General features: G+C 35.9%; 2 protein-coding genes across 2 annotated transcripts in view; one reads left to right on the top strand and one right to left on the bottom strand.

Moving 5' to 3' along the window:
- LOC124455810 (nephrocystin-3-like) overlaps nt 1-22,952 on the bottom strand; it is a 29,731-nt gene extending 6,779 nt beyond the window's left edge. Inside the window, exons 1-7 of the mRNA XM_047006429.1 lie at nt 22,136-22,952; nt 3,654-5,241; nt 3,564-3,596; nt 3,453-3,462; nt 3,377-3,397; nt 2,999-3,304; nt 1,584-1,655 (exon numbers count right to left, since the gene is read on the bottom strand). Of these exons, the coding sequence (XP_046862385.1) occupies nt 1,584-1,655; nt 2,999-3,304; nt 3,377-3,397; nt 3,453-3,462; nt 3,564-3,596; nt 3,654-5,219 (2,008 nt within the window). The 5' untranslated portion in view covers nt 5,220-5,241; nt 22,136-22,952. The remainder of the gene's footprint in view (nt 1-1,583; nt 1,656-2,998; nt 3,305-3,376; nt 3,398-3,452; nt 3,463-3,563; nt 3,597-3,653; nt 5,242-22,135) is intronic.
- On the top strand, nt 10,670-17,272 carry LOC124455808. Its single transcript, XM_047006428.1, is given in 8 exon segments — nt 10,670-10,906; nt 11,323-11,453; nt 11,818-12,296; nt 12,338-12,896; nt 12,989-14,147; nt 14,673-14,786; nt 16,872-17,061; nt 17,064-17,272. Coding segments are annotated over 8 exon segments (3,078 nt in total).
- Nucleotides 22,953-23,983: the final 1,031 nt, after the last annotated feature.

Here is a 23,983-nt window from a genome sequence, read left to right as displayed (position 1 = left end):
ATACTCTATATATTTCACTAAGTAGAAAATAATCTACGTAAAAAGACAGAAATTAAACCAGCTTTGCTGAAATATAAAGTAATATGCAATGTTAGAAAGGTACTGACTGCCAGAATTTAGTAACTCTGACCTCAAAACTCTAGCTGAAACAACATACACATAAACTGGTTATGCTTCTTTTTCTTTATATGGGGGTAAAGATGGTAAGCCTTTTATAAGTTTTATATAGAACTTGTGCAAAATTAGGAAAAACTTATTCACTGCTGGAAAGAAACTAAAACATACTTGGTCGGTGCGTGTATTTGAGCAAGAAATTTTCTGTAAATTTGGCTCAGTTTTTATTTACGTGTATACTAAATAATGTAATAATGTGCCTTTTACAATAGATTTCATACTATAACAGCTTCGGCAAACTTTAAAAATATCATGTTTCTACGTAGTGACGTAGCTGATGAAGAGTTTGAATTAAAAAATTGAGCAAGACATACCTTAAATTGAATTTATAGATTTTAATTCTACTCGTCATCATGATAAGCAAAGACATAACATGCCTTTTCATAAATCTATGTAATACAACAAAAAATAACACCGTGCATCTTCGTATATGGTTTGCATTAAATACTGCATGTTGAATTTGTATTCTTTTCATGCTAGTCGTTCGTCCCTCACTCATGGCAAGAAAGAAGTACAATCCAATTTTACCTTAAGAAAATTTGTTCAAGGAGTTTCGCATATTTCAAACGTATAAAACAGCAAATAGTGCAACTTAGTTCAGATATGAAAAAGTTGGTTAAACTAAATTTTTTCAAGCATAAATGTTGTCATGCCAGTGTTTGATGTCTTAAGATAAAAATTATGCACGGAAGTAATTTGCTCCCAAGCTTTAGGTCTTCTAAGTTTTTATATTGTTTTTTAATTTGTTATACGTTTGTTTGATATTGTGCGTTAACAAAAAAAAATTGCCGCATAAAAAATGTAACGCAAACATGTTCTGAGATTTAAATCTTACTTTATGTGGGAAAATACTTGGTTTTAGCGAAGAGTTTTTTGTGGAATAGATTACCTATGTAGTAAAATGATTCTTTTCAAATTTGATTTAAAATAGTTGTGATATTAAAATTGTCAATGAACAATACAATTTAACCATTTTTCGTTTTTTCTTCCATATTTCTCCCTATAGAACTGTATTTTTTTTAGAACGGAATAAGGAAAAAAAAGACACCTGGAAGTTCTTTACGTTTTAGTTTTTATGTATAAAATATGTTATAATCAATGCTGGTTTTTTAAAGTATCTTAAATTCACAAAAGTAACATGTGTTATTTGAACTACTACAACCTAAATATAACACCAAAATTTGCATCATTTCGCATTATCTGTGATTGGAAAATGTTCTAACCGCTTGGTTTTATAAAAATGAACAATATTTATAAACAAAAGTTAAAGAATATTTGAAGAACCAATGAAATCAACTTGATCTAGATTCCAAGTATTTTCAAGATTTCCCCTCTTTTTGACTCCTTAAAGAGTTCATCTAATAAAGCTCTATATTTTGTATATTTACCTTCTAATATAATAAACATACCGTCTATTTTCTCCGTATGAACGTGTAAATTTGAAGGGGATTTAGCATCAGCAGTATCATCAGACTTTAATTCTTTGAAAAAGATATAAAAGTAGAGCTGGTGAACCATAGCGTAAAATAGAAGGGTGTTTTTTATAACAAATATGTTTCTAGGGAAAGTTTGAGTTAAGTGGAGTTTATAACGTTTACTGGATTAAATTAAAAAGAAAAAACTAAGAATCAATTCTTCAAGTAAATTTTTAGAATTTAACTACACTTTTTTATAAGAACAAAGATATATATCAATCTAGGTTTTCGTAGTAATAAAGAAGCTTTTTAAATTCAAGTATTGTAAATCTAGTATTTTTCTAAAATATTAAAAATAAAAAAACTTAAAAAATGTAAAACTTTATTTATTACTTTAGGTTTTTAATAAACTTTATTACTTTAGGTTTTAAAAGTAGTAAAAAATTTTTTTAGAATCCAAATATTGTAAATCTGGCATTTTTCTTAAAATATTCAAAATGAAAAAACTGAAAAAAGTATAATTTTATTTATGTCCTAATTTTTACTTAAGTTTTTTTAATTTTTCTAATTTTTACGAAAAAAAGTTAAAAGCAATTAGTAGAAAAATTTTTAACTCGTCATATATAAAACAAACAAAATAAATATGTAATAAAAATAACTTGCTCTAGCCTTGTAGCTATGATAAAAACAAAGAAAAATTTTAAATAGAGTACTTGAGATTTTTTTAAAACATACGTTTATATTAAGTAGAAAGCAGATACTTCAAAAAAGAAAAATAGTTGAACCAGGGAAAATCAAACAAATTGTATTTAGGCATGTCAGTTTAGGAAGATTTAGGAGGAAAAGGCTCTCAGTAGTTTCTAGCCATGAATTGCAAACCACATAATAAAGCATATCATGGAAAGTAAACAAGGAAAAATTTACCAAAAACAAATTTTCGTTGCATGGGTCGTTGTTTTTTAGTAGTTTAATTCAGTGTAATTTTGTTTATACTTTAAAAGAGATTTAAAACATTTTTGTACCTAAATATTTATTGAAGGGCATTACATTGTTCTCAATTTGCATCAAACTTTAAGAAATAAATATTCTTCATCTTTTTAAGATAGCTCTACAAATGGACTATATATAAGAGAGCTTAACAAGATAAATGCTCAGGATGGTTATAAAATCTAAAATAAGATCATTACTCCAAATAAATCCAAATTTCACAAAAAACATCTTTAACTAATTTTATAAATATTGATAAAATTGTTTTTTCTGTTCAGATCTAGGCAAACCTAATGCAAAAAGAATTCATGATTTGCCAACACAAAAAAACCTAAAAATTTTTCTGAAATTCAAAAGCCTCAAAAGTTACACTTTAAAACGTTTATATATGCTACAATATACAAAAATAAAAAACAACATACCAATACTGTTCGAAGATTCAGTAACAACAGCAAGATCCGAAGAAACGGATTTTTTTTTAATTGCCTGCGCTCTTTCATAAAATTCTTTTGCTTTGACATTTTCTTTAGTAGAATGATACACATTACCAAGATTGTTTAAGGTCGTGGCTACATCAACATGTTCAGGACCAAGTGATTTTTGTCGAATTTCCAACGCTTTTACATAAAATTCTCTTGCATTGTCATATTCTTTAGTACGATGATACACACTGCCAAGATTGTTTAAAATCCAAGCTACATCAGCATGTTCAGGACCAAGTGATTTTTCTCGAATTTCCAACGCTTTTTCATAACACTCTTTGGCTTTGGCATATTTCTTGGTCTCATAATACACATTACCAAGATAGTTTGAAGTCGTAGCTACATCAACATGTTCGGGACCAAGTGATTTTTGTCGAATTTCCAACGCTTTTACATAAAATTCTCTTGCATTGTCATATTCTTTAGTACGATGATACACACTGCCAAGATTGTTTAAAATCCAAGCTACATCAGCATGTTCAGGACCAAGTGATTTTTCTCGAATTTCCAACGCATTTTCATAACACTCTTTGGCTTTGGCATATTTCTTGGTCTCATAATACACATTACCAAGATAGTTTGAAGTCGTAGCTACATCAACATGTTTGGGACCAAGTGATTTTTGTCGAATTTCCAACGCTTTTACATAAAATTCTCTTGCATTGTCATATTCTTTAGTACGATGATACACACTGCCAAGATTGTTTAAAATCCAAGCTACATCAACATGTTCAGGACCAAGTGATTTTTCTCGAATTTCCAACGCTTTTTCATAACACTCTTTGGCTTTGGCATATTTCTTGGTCTCATAATACACATCACCAAGATAGTTTGAAGTCGTAGCTACATCAACATGTTCGGGACCAAGTGATTTTTGTCGAATTTCCAACGCTTTTACATAAAATTCTCTTGCATTGTCATATTCTTTAGTACGATAATACACACTGCCAAGATTGTTTAAAATCCAAGCTACATCAACATGTTCAGGACCAAGTGATTTTTTTCGAATTTCCAACGCTTTTTCATAACACTCTTTGGCTTTGGCATATTTCTTGGTCTCATAATATACATCACCAAGATAGTTTGAAGTCGTAGCTACATCAACATGTTCAGGATCAAGTGATTTTTGTTGAATTTCCAGCGCTTTTTCATAACACTCTTTGGCTTTGGCATATTTGATGGTACTATAAAACACATTACCAAGACTGCATAAAGTCTTAGCTACATTAACATGTTTGGGACCTAGTAATTTTCGTCGAATTTCCAACGCTTTTTCATGAAATTTTCTTGCTTCATCATATTCCTTTGTGCAATAATACACATCCCCAAGATCTTTTAAAGTCGTAGCTACATCAACATGTTCTGTACGTAGTAATTTTTGTCGTATTTCCAACGCTTGTTCATGAAATTCTCTTGCTTTGTCATAATTTTTAGTGCGATAGTACACATCCCCAAGATCTTTTAAAGTCGTAGCTACATCAACATGTTCTGGACGTAGTAATTTTTGTCGTATTTCCAACGCTTGTTCATGAAATTCTCTTGCTTTGTCATAATTTTTAGTGCGATAATACACATCCCCAAGATCTTTTAAAGTCGTAGCTACATCAACATGTTCTGGACGTAGTAATTTTTGTCGTATTTCCAACGCTTGTTCATGAAATTCTCTTGCTTTGTCATAATTTTTCGTGCGATAATACACATCCCCAAGATCTTTTAAAGTCGTAGCTACATCAACATGTTCAGGACCAAGTGATTTCTTTTGATTTTCCAACGCTTTTTCATAACACTCTTTGGCATCGGCAAATTTTTTGGTACTATAAAACACATTACCAAGACTTATTAAAGTCGTAGCTACATTAACATGTTCAAGACGTAGTAAATTTTGTCGAATTTTCAACGCTTCTTCATGAAATTCTCTTGCTTTGTCATATTCTTTAGTAAGATAATACACATTCCCAAGATCTTTTAAAGTCGTAGCTACATCAACATGTTCAGGACCTAGTAGAGTTTTTTGAATTTCGAGACATTTCTCAAAAGATTTCTTAGCTTTTTCGTATTTTCCAATTTTGTAATACTCCATGCCATGTTTGTTTAATATCTTAGCCTCTTTTTGCTTTCGTGACTTTTTTTTCAATTTGAAACATTTGAATTTGAAATTCATTATCTTTCTGAGATTTCCACCGCTAGAAAATATTATTAAATTTCATGTACTTTTCATTATAAACAAATACACAATATATAGGTTTACTTTGTTTTTATTCATGTTATTTTAATTTTTAAGGTTTACCGTCTATTGCCATGCTTGACAATTCTGAAACAGTTATAAAGCCAACTAACAATTAACCTCTGATCTGATAAAAGACTGTTTATATAGCTTCTGTAGATATCACAAAAGCAGGGACGCCGGAACTGGGGGACAAGAGGGCAACGGCCACCCTTGACTTTTCTGGAGATGGGCAGGGGGGGCAAAAGTTCCCTACAGGTTGAAAATTTATTGTTTTTAATCCAAGATAAAGACTACTTAACCGTGAAACGTCATTTTTTAAATGTGAACAAATAAAAATCACACTACCTTCGCAAATTCCTTTCATTATTATTAAATCCAAAAAAGTGCCAGTAACATGACGTATAGCAAGATATTTTTAGTGGTAAACATCTGCTGGCATAAATGGCTCAGTCACCTAAGCACTGATGACTTTGAAAAGGACACTTTGAAAAGGACATTTTCAGGGGCCGCGGAAGTATTTCAAAAGTGGGGGGCACTGACCAAAAAGGGCATGTGAGTTTGCAGCTTACTGTTTTAGTAAATTACAGATATGCATTGTTTCATGAATCATGATTAAGTTTCAAAGTCTGCAAAATATTGGTAGACATTCTTAGAATGCTCTGCGTATTCTCTATTGCTCGGTGTGCGTGCTAACAAATTGAACTAAGATGACTACATGAACAATTTTATTAAGTAATGCGATCTCATTAACATTTCCCAAAAAATCTAACCCTACGTTCGTTTTTCAGAACAAAACCTCAGCTATTAAACGTAAGTCGATCGCCAAATTTTGGTTTGGAATGAGAATGAGGAGATAAACACGTTGATGGAGTTTCTGTAGCTGACGGCACTGTCAAATTAGACCTAGAGTCGATGTTTTGGTCAACAACGTTCTCTGCTGGAGCATTACTAGAAAAACTGGTCAGTTTTTGCATCCTTTTAGCTCTTTCTACAAGCTCTTTTTCCTTTTCTCGTTTTCGCCTAGCAGCTCTAGGCATGATGATTTTGATTAGAAGTGATTTAAACCGCAAAATTTTCATTTATTATGATTATGAATTGTCAACAGTTCTGTACGACCAATGGCCTGTTAGACAATACGACGGGAGCAATGCCTTGCCGTAGAATTTATAGTCTCATGTGGATCATAAATTGCGACTTCTCATTGTTTAATTAAGTTACTGGGCGGACGTCTGCAAAGACAACCCCAATCGACAAACGCGATTTTTGATCCATCTGGGTAATCAAAATCAAAAACTAAGCTATAGCTGATTCCGCATGATGCGAAATATAACAGGTAATGATTATGTATGGCCGCCATGTTTTCAAAAAAACCCCCGTCTATTCCTATTCATGCATTTCCATTGCTAAAAGAATCGTCTCAAAATTTTTTCACGATCGTGCATAAAATCGTCTCTAAGATCGTCTAGTGGAGATCCGCCTTTAATTTAAACGCAACAAGAAAGCTATTGGCTTTACTCGAGAAGATTTCGAAAGAGCTCCAAGCGATTGATATTTCAGCTGAGTACGCTCTATTTTCAATAAGACATGTCCTGCAACGTCTTCATGATATGAGAAGAGAAGAAAAGTTTGAGCGTAAACTTGATGACGTTAAGAAAGTTTTTCGTGTAATGATGTCGTTCCCACTGGAATCTAGTAAAAATTTTGGCACTGGCACTAGACTAAGAAAAGTTCCAAGATGAATGAATAATGAAGAAATGTTAATAACAGAAATTAAGCCTTCACGTCACGGATGCCTTAGTTTACAACAGTGCGAATATAACACCAATGCGAACCTCGTACTACCAAGCCATTGATGCAATCATCTCAGGTCTAGGATCGCGAATTAAACAAGACCGTCTTTTCCAGATCAAATATATCGAGGAAATGTTACTTAATTCTATGAAAGAAAGAGTAGTATCGTTAGATGAATTAAACAATTCTTTGATTGATAAAGATGCTCTAAGAATGCAGCTTGACGATCTTCCTACCATTCTTGAGCTTTACAACGCGGATCAGAAAAAAAAATAACAGAGGTCACACGTATTTCAAAAAAAGCAAAGATATTCAATGTCATGCCGTCAGCAAAGAAAAGGCGCTCAGAGATCCACAAACTAATTATACAATACTACACATTGCCACTCTCATCTGCCTCGTGCGAACGCACATTCAGCGTAATGCGTCGTCTCAAAACATGGCTGCGGTCAAACACTGAAGGAAATCATCTTAATGATATTATGTTCTCCAACATTCAGAAGCAACACATGGATATGGTGGAAATAGACGTAATTGCCAAAGAGTTTCCACAGAGAAATGAAAGAAGAATTAAATACTTTGGAAAATACAATACATGAGTGATGACAAATTGTAAATTAGTGACGTTACATCGTTTGATAGTTATATTATCGTTAATACTCATCGACAACACTGCGGAGATGTGGTTCTGTACAGTGTATGGCATGTAGCACATCTCTTTGCTGTTTATCACTGTATATTATTTTTAGTATATTTCACTAATTCGCCCTTCCACAAAGGCTTGCCCCTCCTGCCATTTTGCCGTTCCGGCGTCCCTGCACAAAAGTGAAGCCAGATAATATGTGGGACGATGCGACATATTAGATTCTTGCACGTACAATTTTCAATAGGACACAAACGGCAATATTTCATGGCCATAGGGAGCATTTTGATGTCAAATTGAATTTAATAACTTCTTCTACCCATGACGTAAATTTTTTATAATTTAAAAAGTCGCAAACCTAAAATATTCGAAAATTTACGTTGGTAAACGTTATCCGCCGTCATTCCTCTTTGGTCTTTTAATCTTGTACGGGTGGAAAAGAAAATAATAATCTGGTACAACTTTCTTTATTCCCACTCTACTATTTTGACGCAGTTAGCTCAGCATGTTCTATGTGTTAATTATACACTTTTCAGTAGTGTTTAATGTGATGTTCTGGCATCAATAGTGAGCTTTAGTAAGTGTGTACTAATATAGAGTGCGACTTAATTCTAAATTTTATTTTAGTTATAAAAAAAGACCAAGGTTTTTTCTTTAAAAACCACCGAGTTTTGTGAAGTATATAGCTCTAGCTACGGCTTTATTTGTTAATAATAATATCAACGAATCGGTAATAATGATTTTGCAAGAATATAGGACTCTTTATAGACAGAAAAATCTTTACTAATTTACATTTTATGTTTAATATATTTGTAGTATTTTACTGTTTGTTTACACCATTTGCATTTGCGATGCATCGAAGTATGAGAGATATACAAAGTTTTTTCGTAATCGAATGACATTTTGAATTTGTTCTATCAAGGCATTTCTGAGTTGCAAAAAATATCCACAAAGTAAAACTTTTATATTGCTACATGGACAAAGTTCGACTTAACTGATTTAAACGTTGACAAATATTGATGGCGCTCAATATTGTTCATGGTCAACAAGGGGATGAAGAAATTGAAAAAAACTATTTTGATTGTGAATTCTATTGTTGTTGTAAATTGTCATGTCAAGTTATGTAGCGTGTGACTGTGTTATATTATAGAATATTGATTATAACAGATTTTATTAAATTGATAGAAAATACGTAGATAGTTAAAAATTGTGGTTTCAGTGGAAATCCTGTGCGTAAAACTAAAATAATATAGTCATGTCATAGGAAAACTTTCTCACCGCAATGCGTCATTGCGGTAGGATGTAGGTAGAAACGGAATGGCGAAATTGCAAGTTATGTAAACGCCTAAAACCACTTGTTAATAATTATATATAAATAAAGCTTGCAAACGTTGGTTCGGGAGTTCAGAAAAGTTGACGTTATTGGTGTATGAATTAGTCATACAAATTTGATAAATTTTCAGTCGTCTTGCAGAAGGCAATAAAGATCGAAAACTCAGTTTAAGGATTGACGGTTGTCCGTAATCTTTACGATATGAATATAATTACTCCTTATCGCGAAGAAGCAACGTTTGGAACTACGCAACGTAAAAATTGTGCAAAACCACTGTAAATATCCTATCGAAGTATTAAATATAATTGTCAAAATACAGTCACATCGTTGGAGTGAAGTTTTTGAGAACAGTCAACCAGCACTTCGTACAGATTGTGCGAAACGTGGTCCTTCGAGCCGGATCTAGTAGCAGTATTCAAGAAGAACATAGAAATAGGATAAAGGGTTCTTCACGATGTCAGAGCTGACAAGAAAGCGACAGTCTTTGAGTGGGCACAAATCGTACGCCACAAAAGTTTTGAACAAGATGAGAAGTATGGTAAATGATAATCCGCCATTAAGGAAAGTCGAACTGGAACAAATGCGGCTTGTACTCGTACATAAATTAGATACGATTTCGAAGTTGGACGATGAGATTCAGAGCTTGTTAGATAAAAAAGAAGATATTGCGGCAGAAATTGACGGCTTATCGAAATACAGCTGCGAAGTTTTGTGTGCGTTGGCCGAAATCAACGAATCGCTAAGAACTATAAAGACAAAAATGCGAAATGAGGAAATCGCCAACACATCGTCAAGTACGGTATCCAGTGACGCAAGCAGGCTGTTGAGTAAAGCTGCCCAAACTAGAGGTGAAGAAGTTCTCAGGCAAGATACAAGATGGCGTGAAATCTGGTACTCTTTTGAAAGTTCAATTCACAACAACGACGGATTGTCTGAGGTCGACAAATTAACCTATCTGAGGGAACTGGTGGAGGAGCCGGCCAAGTCAGCAATTTCGGGAATTGCTCTGACTTCGATCAATTATGCAGAAGCCCTGAAAGGGTTTGAACGGAGATACGGGAACAAAGTGATTTTGTGAATGATATGATGAACCTAAAGCCCGTGTACAACCTGAATGATACGACGAGGCTGCGCAAGTTCTTTGAAGCCGTGGAAACAAATTATCGAGGACTCGTGGCACACGGTGTAAAGGAGTAGACGTATTGCGAGATAGTCGTGCCTAATCTTCTAACAAAAATACCGGACTCATTAAAACTGACGATTACCAGGGGAAGAGACTACTTAGAGTGGGGCATGAAAGATTTTGTCGACGCGTTGCAAGTCAAAGTGGAGCAGCGGGAATGCCACAAATTAGCAGTTGGAGAGAAGGACGAAGATCAACGATGAAGACAACGGGAACCAGGAACAGATAGCAGATTGTGAGCCAGCGGCAAAAATTGATAGTTTTGTGCTTTCTGCTGTGGGGAGCACAAACACGAAGAGTGCAAGAAGATAACAGGAAGGACAGAACTTATGCAACTTCTTCGTAAGTTTAAAAGATGTTTTGTTTGTCCAAATAAAGGTCAATTAGCAAACGATTGTCGTGCACGTACTAAGCGTACTGTATGTGGGGTCATCATGTGTTTATATGTGACAAAGGAAAAAAGGACGAAGAGAAGGCTGAAAAAACAGAGTGGTAGCGCAGAAAAAACAGAGCAGGTAAATGTAAGTAACGTGCATGTGAGTACAAAGACTAGAGTAGCCTTGCAGACTGCGCAAGGAATTCTTGTGAGTCAGAATAGGAAGAGAGTGCGAGTGCTTGATGACTCGGGAAGTCAAGTCTTTCGTGACAAACAAGGCAAAACAAGATACGAAGCTTAATGTAGCAAAGCGGGAATGGATAACAACTTTGGTGGTAGAACAAATAAAGGTAAGATGACAAGGATCGTCAATTGTGAGGTTGCATCAGTTAGGGGTAATTGCAAAATTTGTTTAGAGGCATTAGTAGTTCCACGTATTTGTACGGTAAAAAATGACCATATTGAGGTGGCTAAGGAGCAGTAATCTCATTTGAAAGAACTGTTTTTTTCGGATTAAAGTTTGAAGCGGGAGATATTGGAAGTGGATGTTTTGATAGGAGCAGATAACCTTTGGGCTTACAGAAAGGAGAAATAATTAGGGGCAAAAAGGATGAGCCAGTTGCCTTTAACACTTGTTTAGGTTGGGTTGTAAGCGGTCCACTGAAAGGAAGCTCGAAAATCAAAAATGCACATGTTAATTTAGTTTCGCAGACTGCAGCGCAGAACACAAACAGCATAAACAGGCAGGTGAACAAGTTGTGGGATTTAGAAACACTTGGGGTCAGGGAAATTGACGATGTTCCCGAGGCCTTGTTGGATAAAATTGAGTTTAATGGGCATAAGTACTCTGTTAAATTGCCGTGGAAGCAGGGTCATGGGCATTTATCAAGTAACTATGCCAATAATTTAGCACGCATGAAAAGGCAAATTTAACGCTTGTTAAATGAACCTGATTTGTGAAAAGAATATGATAAAATTATTAGGGATCAAATAAAAATGGGAGTCATTGAAAGGGTTGACAAGTCAGAACCGGGATGAATGTTCATTATCTTCCCCATCAAGCGGTGATACGTAAAGAAGCCAAAACAACTAAGCTACGAATAGTGTATTATGCATCATCAAAGAAGGGTAAGAAAGGGACTTCTTTGAATGACTGTCTTCATGTAGGACCATCTTAACGCCGTTGTTGTTTGATATATTAATTAGATTTAGGGAGAACAAAGTGGCCTTGGTAGGAGACATAGAGAAAGCATTTTTGAACGTAGAAGTAAACAAAGCAGACAGTGAGTGTTTAGGATTTCTGTGGATTAGAGATGCGACTAATGCTAATTTAGAGGTTGTTGTTTACAGGTTTTGCAGAATAGTGTTTGAATTAAGTGCCTCGCCATTTTTACTTAACGCCACGATTAGGCATCACATAGCGGAATTTGCAGAATCACATCCAGTGCTTGCTCAAAAATTGAATGAAGGATTTTACGTTGATGACTTAGTTTCGGGGGGCAAAAGCGTACACGAAACGATCGATTTATATGAAAAGGCGAAATTTACAATGTCTCAAGGCGGGTTTATATTAAGGAAATGGATGACAAATGACGCAAACGTGCGAGGGCATATAGAACAGCGTGAATGCGAGAACAATGTCGTGCAGGTGACAGATCCAAACGATGAAACATTCACCCAATGGAGTTTGGGAATCAAAATAAGGATGATTACGCAAACGTTTTAGGTATAGGCTGGGATTGCGACAATGATCTGATAATGTTCGACCTACAAAAGTTTGTACTAGACTTGGGTGACACGAAGTCAACTAAACGAAACCTGCTGAGCGCACTAGCAAAGATATTTGATCCGCTAGGATTAATTAGCTGCGTCATATTTTTGATGAAAATTTTGTTTCAGCAGTTGTGCGTAGAAAAGACTGATTGGCATGACGAGATAAGCAGCAAGCACGCCAGTCCATACACTGAATGGATTGAAGATCTAAACCGTGTTAAGACTATTGAGCTAAGTAGATGCATCTATAGTGGTGTGAAGGGCAAAATTCAATCTTGTGAACTTCACGGGTTTGGTGATGCAAGCGAGAAAGCGTATTGCGCGCTAGTATATTTTGTTTGTCTCACGAGTTTTGGAGTCTTTGTGAAATTGTTAACCGCAAAAACTAGAGTTGCGTCACTGAAGAAGCTTACTATACCGCGCTTAGAACTAATGTCCGCGCTGATGTTAGCAAAGTTAATGGAATATGTGCGGAAAGCTTTAGTAGGCCAACTAGGGAAAATAGAAACGAGGTACTGGTTACATCATATTACAGCGTTATATTTTATTCAGAATCGCGGTGAGTATAAACAGTTTGTTAGACATAGAGTAAATGAAATCTTAGCAATAACACAGAAAGAGAAGTGGGGACATTGTCCGGGAATGGAAATCCCTCTGATTTAGGAAGCAGGGGAGTGTTTGCGTCGAAGATACAAGAGCAATCACTTTGGTGGACAGGACCAAGGCGGCTGAGTAGCGTAGAAAGAGAATTGCCGCAATTAGAGGTAGGCGTAACTAAGGAGAGTAAAGAAGAAGAAAAACAAACGGCACTATTAGTAGTAGATACTAACGAAGAAATAGGTATTCAGAACGTGATCTCAATAGAGAGGTACAGTACGGTTGAAAAGTTATTCCGGGTAACGGCATGGGTCACACGATTTGTCAGGAATTTGATCGCTAGGATCAAAGGGAAACATGAAGATTTATCCTTCGCGGAATTAGAGAGTCAGGAGATAAATGAAGCAGAAAAACTTTGGTTGAAGGCTTCACGAGACAGGCTAAAGAAATGGGATAAGTTCAAGGAGTCGGAGACACAACTCAAGGTAGTAGAAGATGAGGGATTACTAAAATGTCAGGGCAGGCTAACAGAATCAGACTTGGAAGAGGAAACGAAGTTTCCAATCTTATTACCAAAGGAAGGTCGATTGCCGGAATTAACAGTTGAGCAATGCCACAAAAAGATGCATCATAGTGGAGTTAGGGCAACTTTAGCAGAGATAAGGTCAAGGTTTTGGATTCCACAAGGCAGACAGAAGGTAAAATCAATTCCCAATAAATGTATCGTGTGTAAGAAATTAGAGGGTAAATCATATAATAGACCTAACAAAGCAAAACTTCCGGCATTCAGAGTAGAGCAAGCGGAACTATTTTCGAAGACAGGGGTTGATTTTGCTGGACCACTATATGTGAAGAATACATCAGGAGGGACAGACAAAGTATACATCGCATTGTTTTCCTGTTGCGTAACTAGGGCCTTACATTTAGACTTAGTTAAAGATTTGTCTGCGAATGAATTCATGAGATGTCTTAGACGATTTTCTGCTAGAAGGGGGACCCCATCAATAATGGTATCAGACAATGCAAAAATACTCAAAGCAACAGTCAAGACTTTAGAAAACCTCTATAAAACTGCAAGTGTACAAGGATATTTGGGAAACAATAGGATAGAGTGGAAATTCAATCTAGAAAGAGCTCCCTGGTGGGGTGGATTTTTTGAAAGGATGGTTAGTTGAGTGAAGAGATGATTGAAGAAGGTATTAGGAAATGCTAGATTGACATTTGACGAACTTCTGACAGTGATGGTAGAAGTTGAGGCAACATTAAATTCTAGCCAATTAACTTATACGTACGACGAGGTGGGTGGTGAACCACTAACTCTGTCGCAATTGGTGACGAGAAGAAGGTTGTTGTCCATGCCAGACAAAGGGTCTGATGAAGAGGAGTCTGATGAGGGTTACTGTAAAAAAATGGTATCAGCATTTTAGTAAGAAAAATGCATGTCTGGAATAGGTGGCGTAAAGAGTATTTGTTTGGTTTAAGAGAGCTTCATAGCAGGACAAGGACAATGCTATTAGGGTTGTAGAGAAGGAAGATGTCGTGACTGCTTATGAGGATAATGTCAAAAGAGGAAATTGAAAGACAAGTGTAATAGAGGAGTTGTTTTTAGGGAGAGATGGGGTGGCAAGAGGTGCTAAGGTCAGGCTAGTTAAGAACGGTAAAATCATTCACCTCAATCATCCGTCCAAAAGCTCTTTCCTACCGAAATAAAGCACGATGAAAGGGAATGCGAGCGAAAAGAGAATGAAAAAGGAAAGGAGGCAAAAGATGAGGGTAGACGCAAGAGAGCCGCTGCTCTTGATTCTGTATAGAAGACACGGAGTATGCTTGATTAGTGGGACCAATCAAGGTGGGGAGTGTGTTGTAAATTGTCATGTCAAGTTATGTAGCGTGTGACTGTGTTATGTTATAGATTATAACTGATTTTGTTAGATTGATAGAAAATACGTAGATAGTTTAAAATTGTGGTTTCAGTGGGAATCCAGTACCTAAAACTAAAATACTATAGCCATGTCAAGGGAACACTTTCTCAACGCAATGCGTCATTGCGGTAAAATGTAGGTAGAACAGGAATGGCAAAGTTCCAAGACGTATTGCAGAAGGCAACAAAGTTCAAAACTCAGTTTAAGGATTGACGGTTGTCCGTAATCCTTCCGATATCAATCTAAATACTCTGTATCGCGAAGAACCAACGTTTGGAACTCCGTATCGTAAAAATCGTGCACAACCACTGTAAATATCCTATCAAAGTGTTAAATATAATTGTCAAAATACAGTCACATCGTTCGAGTGAAGTCTTGAGAACAGTGAACCAGCATTTCGTACAGATTGTGCAAAAAATGTTGAATTGGTTCAGTAAAAATGTGTATGAATTTGCTTTGCAAATAAAGATATGATTAATTAATTAACGAAGTGGTAAAAGTAGAACAGGTTTGAAAAACGAGTTTGGTAATTGTGTATCAAGTATTGATAATGTAACAGTGAAACAAGAGGACTTTTAAACTTTGTAGACACATATTGCTATGAACATTTTGCATTCACTAGAATGAAAAATGATTCAGCCTTGAAAAAGTAACCATTCAAGTTGACGCAATTTCTTCAGGCAACGAAAATCAACTGTGGAAACAAAGCACACTTAAAATTTATGAGGATCTTTAAGTTTAAACATCTCTAATAAATATATTGATGATGGATATTTAGAACCAAATATCGTTCTCCTTGATATTGAGGGAAATACGTCCGTAAACGTTCCTGTGATAACAAAAGATCCCAACGCAACTCTGTTATCACGTGTTTAAATGTTAACTGGTACTTTAAAAATGTGTGGCGAACAACTGTTACATTACAAATATTGCAAATAACGTTAATAAAAGTCAGTCGCGAACTGCAATCATCGATTTGTTATTTTCTCAGTATGCTAAAATGAATACACTCTTATTCGCGTAAACTTGGATGTTTCTTAAAATGAACGGCCTCTTCATAAAAACGCCTCGAGAATCATTATTGGGTTCATTGAATGGTTACTTTATCGTAAGTTTGGAAAGTTGGCATGCATGTTGCAACATGAAATATCACGACGTTGGTACAAGTACGTTTTGCACTCCGGCACTCGTTAGTCTTTGTAGTAAATTATACCTCATAATTACACCTCAATTTATTTGAATTGATATAATTTAAAAGTAACGAAAAGGTAAGAGACTCTATTTTGTCAATGTTCTACGTCACTAGGAAGTCAGGTGAGATAGAGCGCACGACATCAAGATCAGTTCGAGCGTAGATGTCACCGCTTTCAGTTAAAAAATGTTCCTTTCCACTCTATATTACAATTTTTTTGAATTATGGCTTCTACAAGTGAAGAGTATACAACAAGAGATGATGTCGGAGATAAAGCAACACTCCTGAGTTTTGCTTGAACACGATGAACAAGATGACATGATAAAAGAAAGCGAAGAAGTGCAAGTCACATCAAAGAATTTGAAACTAGCAACCGCCTTTGTAGTATGAGTGAAGCAATGACTGCTATGAGTGAATCACTCAGGTTAATGCAACAAACGTCGGTATCCTCTACAGTAGAATCTACTCGTAAGAGGAAAGCAAGTTCTTTAATCCCTGAATCTGGGCATGATACAGATTGTGAAGTCTTGTTGGCACAAAACGAAGAACCTTCGACCAAGCGTAATTCTAAAGCAGAAAAACTAGCAGTGGTACCGTTTCTTGAAGAGATTTTGTAGACTCTAAATGAAACTGAGAAAATTTCACCAATTGTCAACGAGAGGCTCGCCTCATTTATCAACCAGTATTAGCTGAATAAGCTGAGCGTCGAGTAACTGAAGGAAAAACATCCTAAATATTTTAGGCCTAAGAACTGCGATCACTTTATTGTACCTAAGGTAAATCCCGAAATTTGGGGAAAATTAGAGCCCAAAGCTAGAGGGCGTGATTTACAATTGAGTGCCATTCAACCAGCCCTGACAAATATCGGTCATATAGCAGGAAAAACTACCAATGAACTGTTGGTTGCCCGCAATAGCAGCAGCGAACTGAATATTGATAATCTTGTTCGTATGAACGTTGATACATTGCGATCCTGGGACATGTAAGTTTTGAATTATCTCAACGACGACGTGACACTATACGTCCCAATCTCAATCGAGAATTTAGTACTTTATGCGCATCGTATGTTCCCATTACGAAATATTTGTTTGGAGATGAATTGCAAACCCAAATTAATCCCATTCGCACATCCAACAAGATTGGCAACACGACAACAAGCTCTTCTAATACCACTTAGCAGCAACATTCCAAACAACGGAAACGACAATGGCACCCATTTTTATACCTTCCTCAGGGCAACACCCCCTATCAGTCGAAAAGGAACCAATTCGGGAAGAAATGATCGGACACAATGAGCGATTGCAAGTAAAAAACACTGAATTTTTAGGAAATTTACTAACCTCTGCTAAGGAAATCTTCGAGACAGTGCCTGGACAAAAAATTGAATTCGACACAATTCCAAATCAAAGAGCTTTACCCAAGTACATACAGCTACCCGAGGTTGACATGAAAAATATTGAATTAGAAATGAACAACTTACGCAAAAAAAGGAGTTTTGCAGATTTCTCAGAGTGAACCAGGGAAATTTGTATCTCCAAATTTTAACTTGCCCCAAAAAGACGGTTCTTTTTGCACGATTCTTTATCTGAAATCCTTAATCATGCATGTCAGATATCACCATTTTATAATGGAGTGTGTTTGGTCAGCTGTTAGGCTTATGGAAATAAATTTTTTCATGGCATCCATCGATCTCAAAGATGCCTACTATTCCGTACCTATTCACCCAGCATATCAAAAATCCCTCAAATTTTGGTGTGTTAGACAACTATACAAAGTTGTCTGTTTCCTAACGGCCTAGCCAACTGCCCACGAAAATTTACAAAACTCCTCAAACCCGTTTTTTCAAATTTACGTCAAAAAGGACATATTTCGGTTGGATTTATTGATGATACTTGGCTGACATCCAACAAATATGCTTCATGTGTTTGGAATATTTGAGATACCATTTGCTTATTTAGTGAAGTGGGGTTTTACGTACATCTGGATAAGTCAGTTTTAGTTCCCTCACAAGTGATTCCTTTTTTGAATTCCGACTCAGTTCTTATGCAATTCGAACTCAGTTCTTATGCAAAGATTTGTGACGAAAGAACGAGCTGAAAAGATAAAACGCATATGTCATGAGCTGCTACAAGCTTCTCAACCCCCCAAAAAAGGGATGTTTCTCGGGTTTTAGGCTATTTAACTTTCAGTCTCCCTGGCATATTATACGGTAAGTTGGATTATCGCTGGCTGGAAATGGATAAAAGCAATGCCCTATAGTAATGCCCTAAAGTTAAACCAGGGTATTTTTGTCAAGACATTGACCCTGTCTTTAGAGGCCATACATGATTTACGATGGTGGCAGTCATCAATATGCACGACTTACAGGCAATTTACTCACAATGAACCTAGCATATGCCTAACAACAGATGCTTCGTTAACAGGGTGGGGCTGCGCCCTCAATGGTGTATGTGCTGGGGGTAACTAAACGCCCTTTGAAGGCTTCCAATCATATAAATTATTTGAAAATTCTTGCAGTACTGTTTGCCCTCGAGTCGTTTTCTTTAGAACTAAAAGGTCAGCATGTTAAGGTGTTAATTGATAATACTATCGCTGTAGCTTGCATCAATCAAATGGGCATATGCCCACTCAAGTTCTATTCTTATGTTGACATGCAATGTCTGGACCTGCTGCATTTCGTAAGATATTTGGTTGACAGCGGCGCACATTCCAGGATTACAAAATGTCACTGCGGATCGAGAATCTTGAATATCACGCAGAGAAACTGAATGGCACTCTGTTTACGTGTACCATTCAAAAACTATACGTAACTCCGAACATTGATTTGTTTGCTTCAAGGTTTAATAATCAAGTGAAATCCTATGTTTTATACCAACCTGACTCGTAAGCTATAGCTGTCAACGCCTTTACGATATTGTGGGCCAATCGTACATTTTATGCGTTCCCGCCTTTTAGCATAATTTCGCAAGTGATACATAAAAAAGTACAAGATAAAAGCAAAGGACTAGTCTTATCCCCTAACTGGCCAACAAAGTTGTTTGCCAGCCTTAATGCAGATGCTAATAGCACATCCCGTTGTTTTACCTAGAGGAAGAATGACTTTACCTGTAAAGCTCATCCGGATCAAATCCACCCTGCCAATACAAAACTGGAGCTACTACTTTGCCATTTTTCGGGAAACTCCTCTCTGATAGAGGCATTTCACCAGAGGCTTCTCAAATCATCCAGCAATCTTGGCGGACCAGTACCAAGAATCAATACCTTACACACCGTAACCGTTGGTGACAATATTGCAACGCAAACAATATCGATCCTGTCGCGTCCTCTGTAGAAGAGGGCATTAATCTTCTTACAATATTATACCAGGAAGGTTTATCTTACAGTGGTATTAATACCGCAAGGAGCGCCTTATCTACTATCCTAATGCTACCAAGTGGCATCTCGTTTGGTACACATCCACTCGTTGCAGGTTTGTTAAAGGTGTATTTGTTGCTAGACAATTTCTTTCTAGATATGCCATAGTCTGGGACGTTTCAGTGGTATTCAAACATCTTCGAAATCTCCACACTCCAAACGATCTCAATTTGAAATCATTAACACTAAAAACAGTAACGCTTTTAGTTTTGTTATCTGGTCAGCGATGCCAAACACTTTATGGATTGGATATTTCTCATATGGAGAAGAAAGAAGATCGAATAGATTTTCATGTGCACCACCTGCTCAAAACATCTAAACCTGGTAAGACTGCTGCTCCTGTAGAATTTCGGGCTTATCCACCAGAGCTTGGGTTGTGTGTATTCAATTACTTGTCCCATTATCTAAATGCGACTGCACCCATACGAAATGGTGCAAGACAACTCCTATTGAGCTTTTATAACCTTATCATTAGGTCACTTAAGCGATCATTTCCCGATGGTTAAAATACGTTTTAAAGGATGATGGTTTAAATACTAAGGTTGACAGTGCATACAGTACTGCATCAACTTTTTCGGCAAACGCATTGAATATTTCTATGGACACTATTATGAATGCAGCTACATGGCGTAATGAACAAACTTTTCAAACATTTTATAATAAACCAATTGAGGCGAAAAACTTTGGCAATAATCTATTTTCTGCAATTTGTGAGTCATGAAATGTGAAATTTCAATTATATAATTTTGTTATTAGTTATTGCTCATGTCCACATTGCTTTACAATCTCACATGATTACCTAGTGACGTAGAACAGTGACGAAATAGAATTAGAAAATTAAACGAGACTTACCTGAAGTCGAAGTTTGATTGAAATTCTATGAGTTACTGTTCAGGAACTAGGAAGTCACCCACCCAACTACTAACTAACTTCTTTTAGAATGATGTTAAATACTACTTGCCTTCCAATATGTATAAAGACGTTTGCAAATTTTTAAAAACTGATCTTGATATCGCGCGCTTTATCTCAGATGACTTCCTAGTTCCTTAACAGTAACTCATAAATTTTAATAAAACCTCGACTTTAGCTAAGTCTCGTTCAATTTATAATTCTATTTTAGACTTTCGTTAACATAACCATATTTACAATCCTATAACCTACATTGAAACGTTCGCATTTACCAATGAACAAACATTTACATACTTGTTAGCAATGAAGTTATGAGCTCTCACTGTATATATATCTTATATATCTTTCCTGTTTCTTAAAACGTTTTGCCATCTTTCAAAATATTTTGGACTAGTGTTCCAAAATCACTTTTTTGTCAATACAACTTCATAGTACACTGTTGTCAAGTTACTAGCCAGAAAAACGGTGGCCTTAACGCATGCGCAAAGAAAATATGCCAAGCATTACACAGTCAATGAGTGAGGCTTCGAAATCACTTTATACATATTCAAATCTCCAGTTTCTTTCGACTGATTCTATGATTTGAAATATCTAGGAGAAAATCTTGCAATAGATGGAGAAATGAGTTTGCTGATGATTAGATAGAGTGTGATTTTTATGTCGCTCTCAATATATGTGAATGTGAGTGAGCTTTTAGAATACGGGCATAGACTTCTTCAAGAACTTTTATTGCTGAAATAAATACAAATCCCAAAGCATCGACGACATTTCCGTCAAGCAACTTCGTAAATATCTCAGGAAATACATTACATTTTGGTCCGAAAGAAAAGGAACAACGGAAAATACAGAACAATTAAGTTCCATCGTAAGAAAGGAATTGTCTACGTTGAGTTTTAAATCGTACGCACTCACCTATCATGAAGTAGTTTATTTAAATTATATATAATTCACATGTCGTCGTATGGATGGCTTAGACGCAAGTAAAACATTGAAAAGGCTTAGTACAAAATATTTTCTTTTTAAATCACATAAAATTCTGTCAAAATTCATATATAGTGTGTCTACGCTATATATACTAGTCATTCAGTGGTTGATTCAGTGGTGTAAAAGTAAAATTGAGCGTTGTATACCAATTGCTTCTGCGATTTTACTTTCACTAAATGATCCTCATCCTCAAAATAATCCCTGCCTTACAGCGACGCAAAATGCACAAATACAAACGCCAACGCTTCGATCGCTTGTGGAAAAATTAATTTGTGACAAGGAATCATATTTGTGAAGGATACAGCTACTTTGGAAACATCTTATTATGAAAACGTCAGAGATGTAGTTTCATTTCTTTTTAGAGAAAGATTGAGCAAACATGAAATAAGCGATAAAATATACAAGTCACGTTTGGAATTATTATAAAAAGAGATGATTGGGTACAAATACATCAATGATAAATGAGAATTCACCTTGACGAAATTAGTAGAAGCATTCAGGCTTAGTCAAATCGAAGACAACTTCCTGTCACAATTTTAACCAAATTAGCTACCTTTTGCTGTTTTTCTTTGTACACAACATTTTCCTTTTTTATTTGGTGTTAGATGATCTTGAGTATATTAATATGGCAGTAAGCTTTCAACTCAAATCATTGAATGCCGATTCTATTTTCTTGTGCCATGTTTATAATGAGACGTGTATTAACGAGAGAATAAGAAAAACTTTCACCAACCTTTGGGCCTTGGGGATATATCTTTTCCTATTTTCAGTTAGAGATCTGTAATGTATGAAATCCTTTACCGAAAATTAGCTTCTTGTATTCTTTACTTTGTAACAGAAAGGAGATGTGTTTTGATGGAGAACCTGGTAGTCCAAGCCTAAAATGGTCTTGACCTTTCTTTTGTATATACCAAACTTGAAGAGTGTGACCACCCATCGTTTGGGCGTTAATTAAAATGTGATATTGGCTTTGTTGTTATGACCATCAAAAAAGCTATAACCGAAAGGAACTCCAGTGAATTTGCATGAGCTATTTTCAGCTTATTTTCGTGCGGAAGTTTATGTTTTGATAAGTCCTTTTTCATTATGCAACTAATTTACATCACCATTAGGCAACACACAAGAATTATTTTTATTTGGGGCGAAAACTATCCAACACTTATAATAAAGTCTAATTATCCTTTCGAAGATTTTGTTTGCGTTATGTGAAAATAACAAAACATCTAAGATCTTTATATAAGGTGAATATCACAATTATTTAAACGCTGTACTTGAATAATTATAAAATTTATACAGCTGTTTATAAATATATATAACACGAAAAATTACATTGAAAACGTCATGAAATGTACAGAAATGTTAAAACTATCAACCATTCTATTAACATTATTTCAAAGTGCACAACTCCATACAGAAGTCATGTAAATTTATACTAATATAAAACTTGTCCTCGCATGCCCTTCAAAAATCGGATCATAAAAATGGGTGTTTTTAAGAAAAAGCAAACACTCAAGAAACATTATATGTTTATAAATGTAGATCGTCCAGGTTGGTATAGTCCTGAGAAGGACTGTTTTTGTTGTTGTTGACTGACGTTTCGACAACCTTAGCGGTAGTCATCTTCAGAGTCAAATGAGGAGTAAACGTCAGGTTAGCCGTATTTGTTATCTGGTTCTTACGTCCTTGTATTGTGTGTACAGGAAATGTGTATTGTCATTGTGAATTAGTGTGAAGTGAAATATTTTATTTTTAGTTGTGCTGTGTGATTTGGGTGTGATGTTTTTAATTGTAATGTGTGGGTGTCAATTATGTATTGTCATTGTGATCTGTAGAGGAACGGGCGCTCACGACTTACAAACATGCACTGCCTTTTTGGTTTCGCTACGTAGATGACAAAATCATAGCACTACATGCAGACGAGATTGAATACAACCCTACATCACACAAAGCCACCACAATCAGATTACTAACAAGACGTGCACAAATCATATGTGATTCACCGGACGCTCTACGCAACGAAAACAACTATCTCAAACGTGTTTCTGACAAAAACAACTATAACTCTGACTATATCAAACGCAACACTTACAAACCCAACGAAACGAACAACTCAGTGACAACAGCAACGATACCTTACATCAAAGGTACGTCTGCGACTATCTCGAGTATCTTACGACCATACAACATACGTGTCGCACATAAACCAATCACAACGTTACGACAAGTACTAACGAACATAAAGGAGAAAGAGCAACCCAACGAACGACAAGGTGCAGTTTACAAAATAAACTGCTCCGACTGCCACGCCTGCTATATCGGGGCAACTGGCAGGAACTTAAACATAAGACTTACTGAAGACAAACGAGCTACTAAGAAACAAGACAAAAATAATCACATTGCCGAACATCCCCGAATCACAAAGCACAACATTGACTGGGACTCGGCAAAATGCATTACTTACAGTACTGACAATAGACAACGGCTTACATTAGAAAGTTGCTATACGAACTTCGAAAAAAACCCCCTGAACAGATCACAGCAATTACCGGCACCTTACAAACGACTTATTCACAATACAAAC

The sequence above is a fragment of the Xenia sp. Carnegie-2017 genome, unplaced genomic scaffold (genome assembly GCF_021976095.1).
Source record: "Xenia sp. Carnegie-2017 unplaced genomic scaffold, XeniaSp_v1 HiC_scaffold_4, whole genome shotgun sequence".
Classification (NCBI taxonomy): domain Eukaryota; kingdom Metazoa; phylum Cnidaria; class Anthozoa; order Malacalcyonacea; family Xeniidae; genus Xenia; species Xenia sp. Carnegie-2017.
Note: the sequence above shows the minus strand (reverse complement) of the source record. Positions and strands in the feature narration are given on the sequence as shown.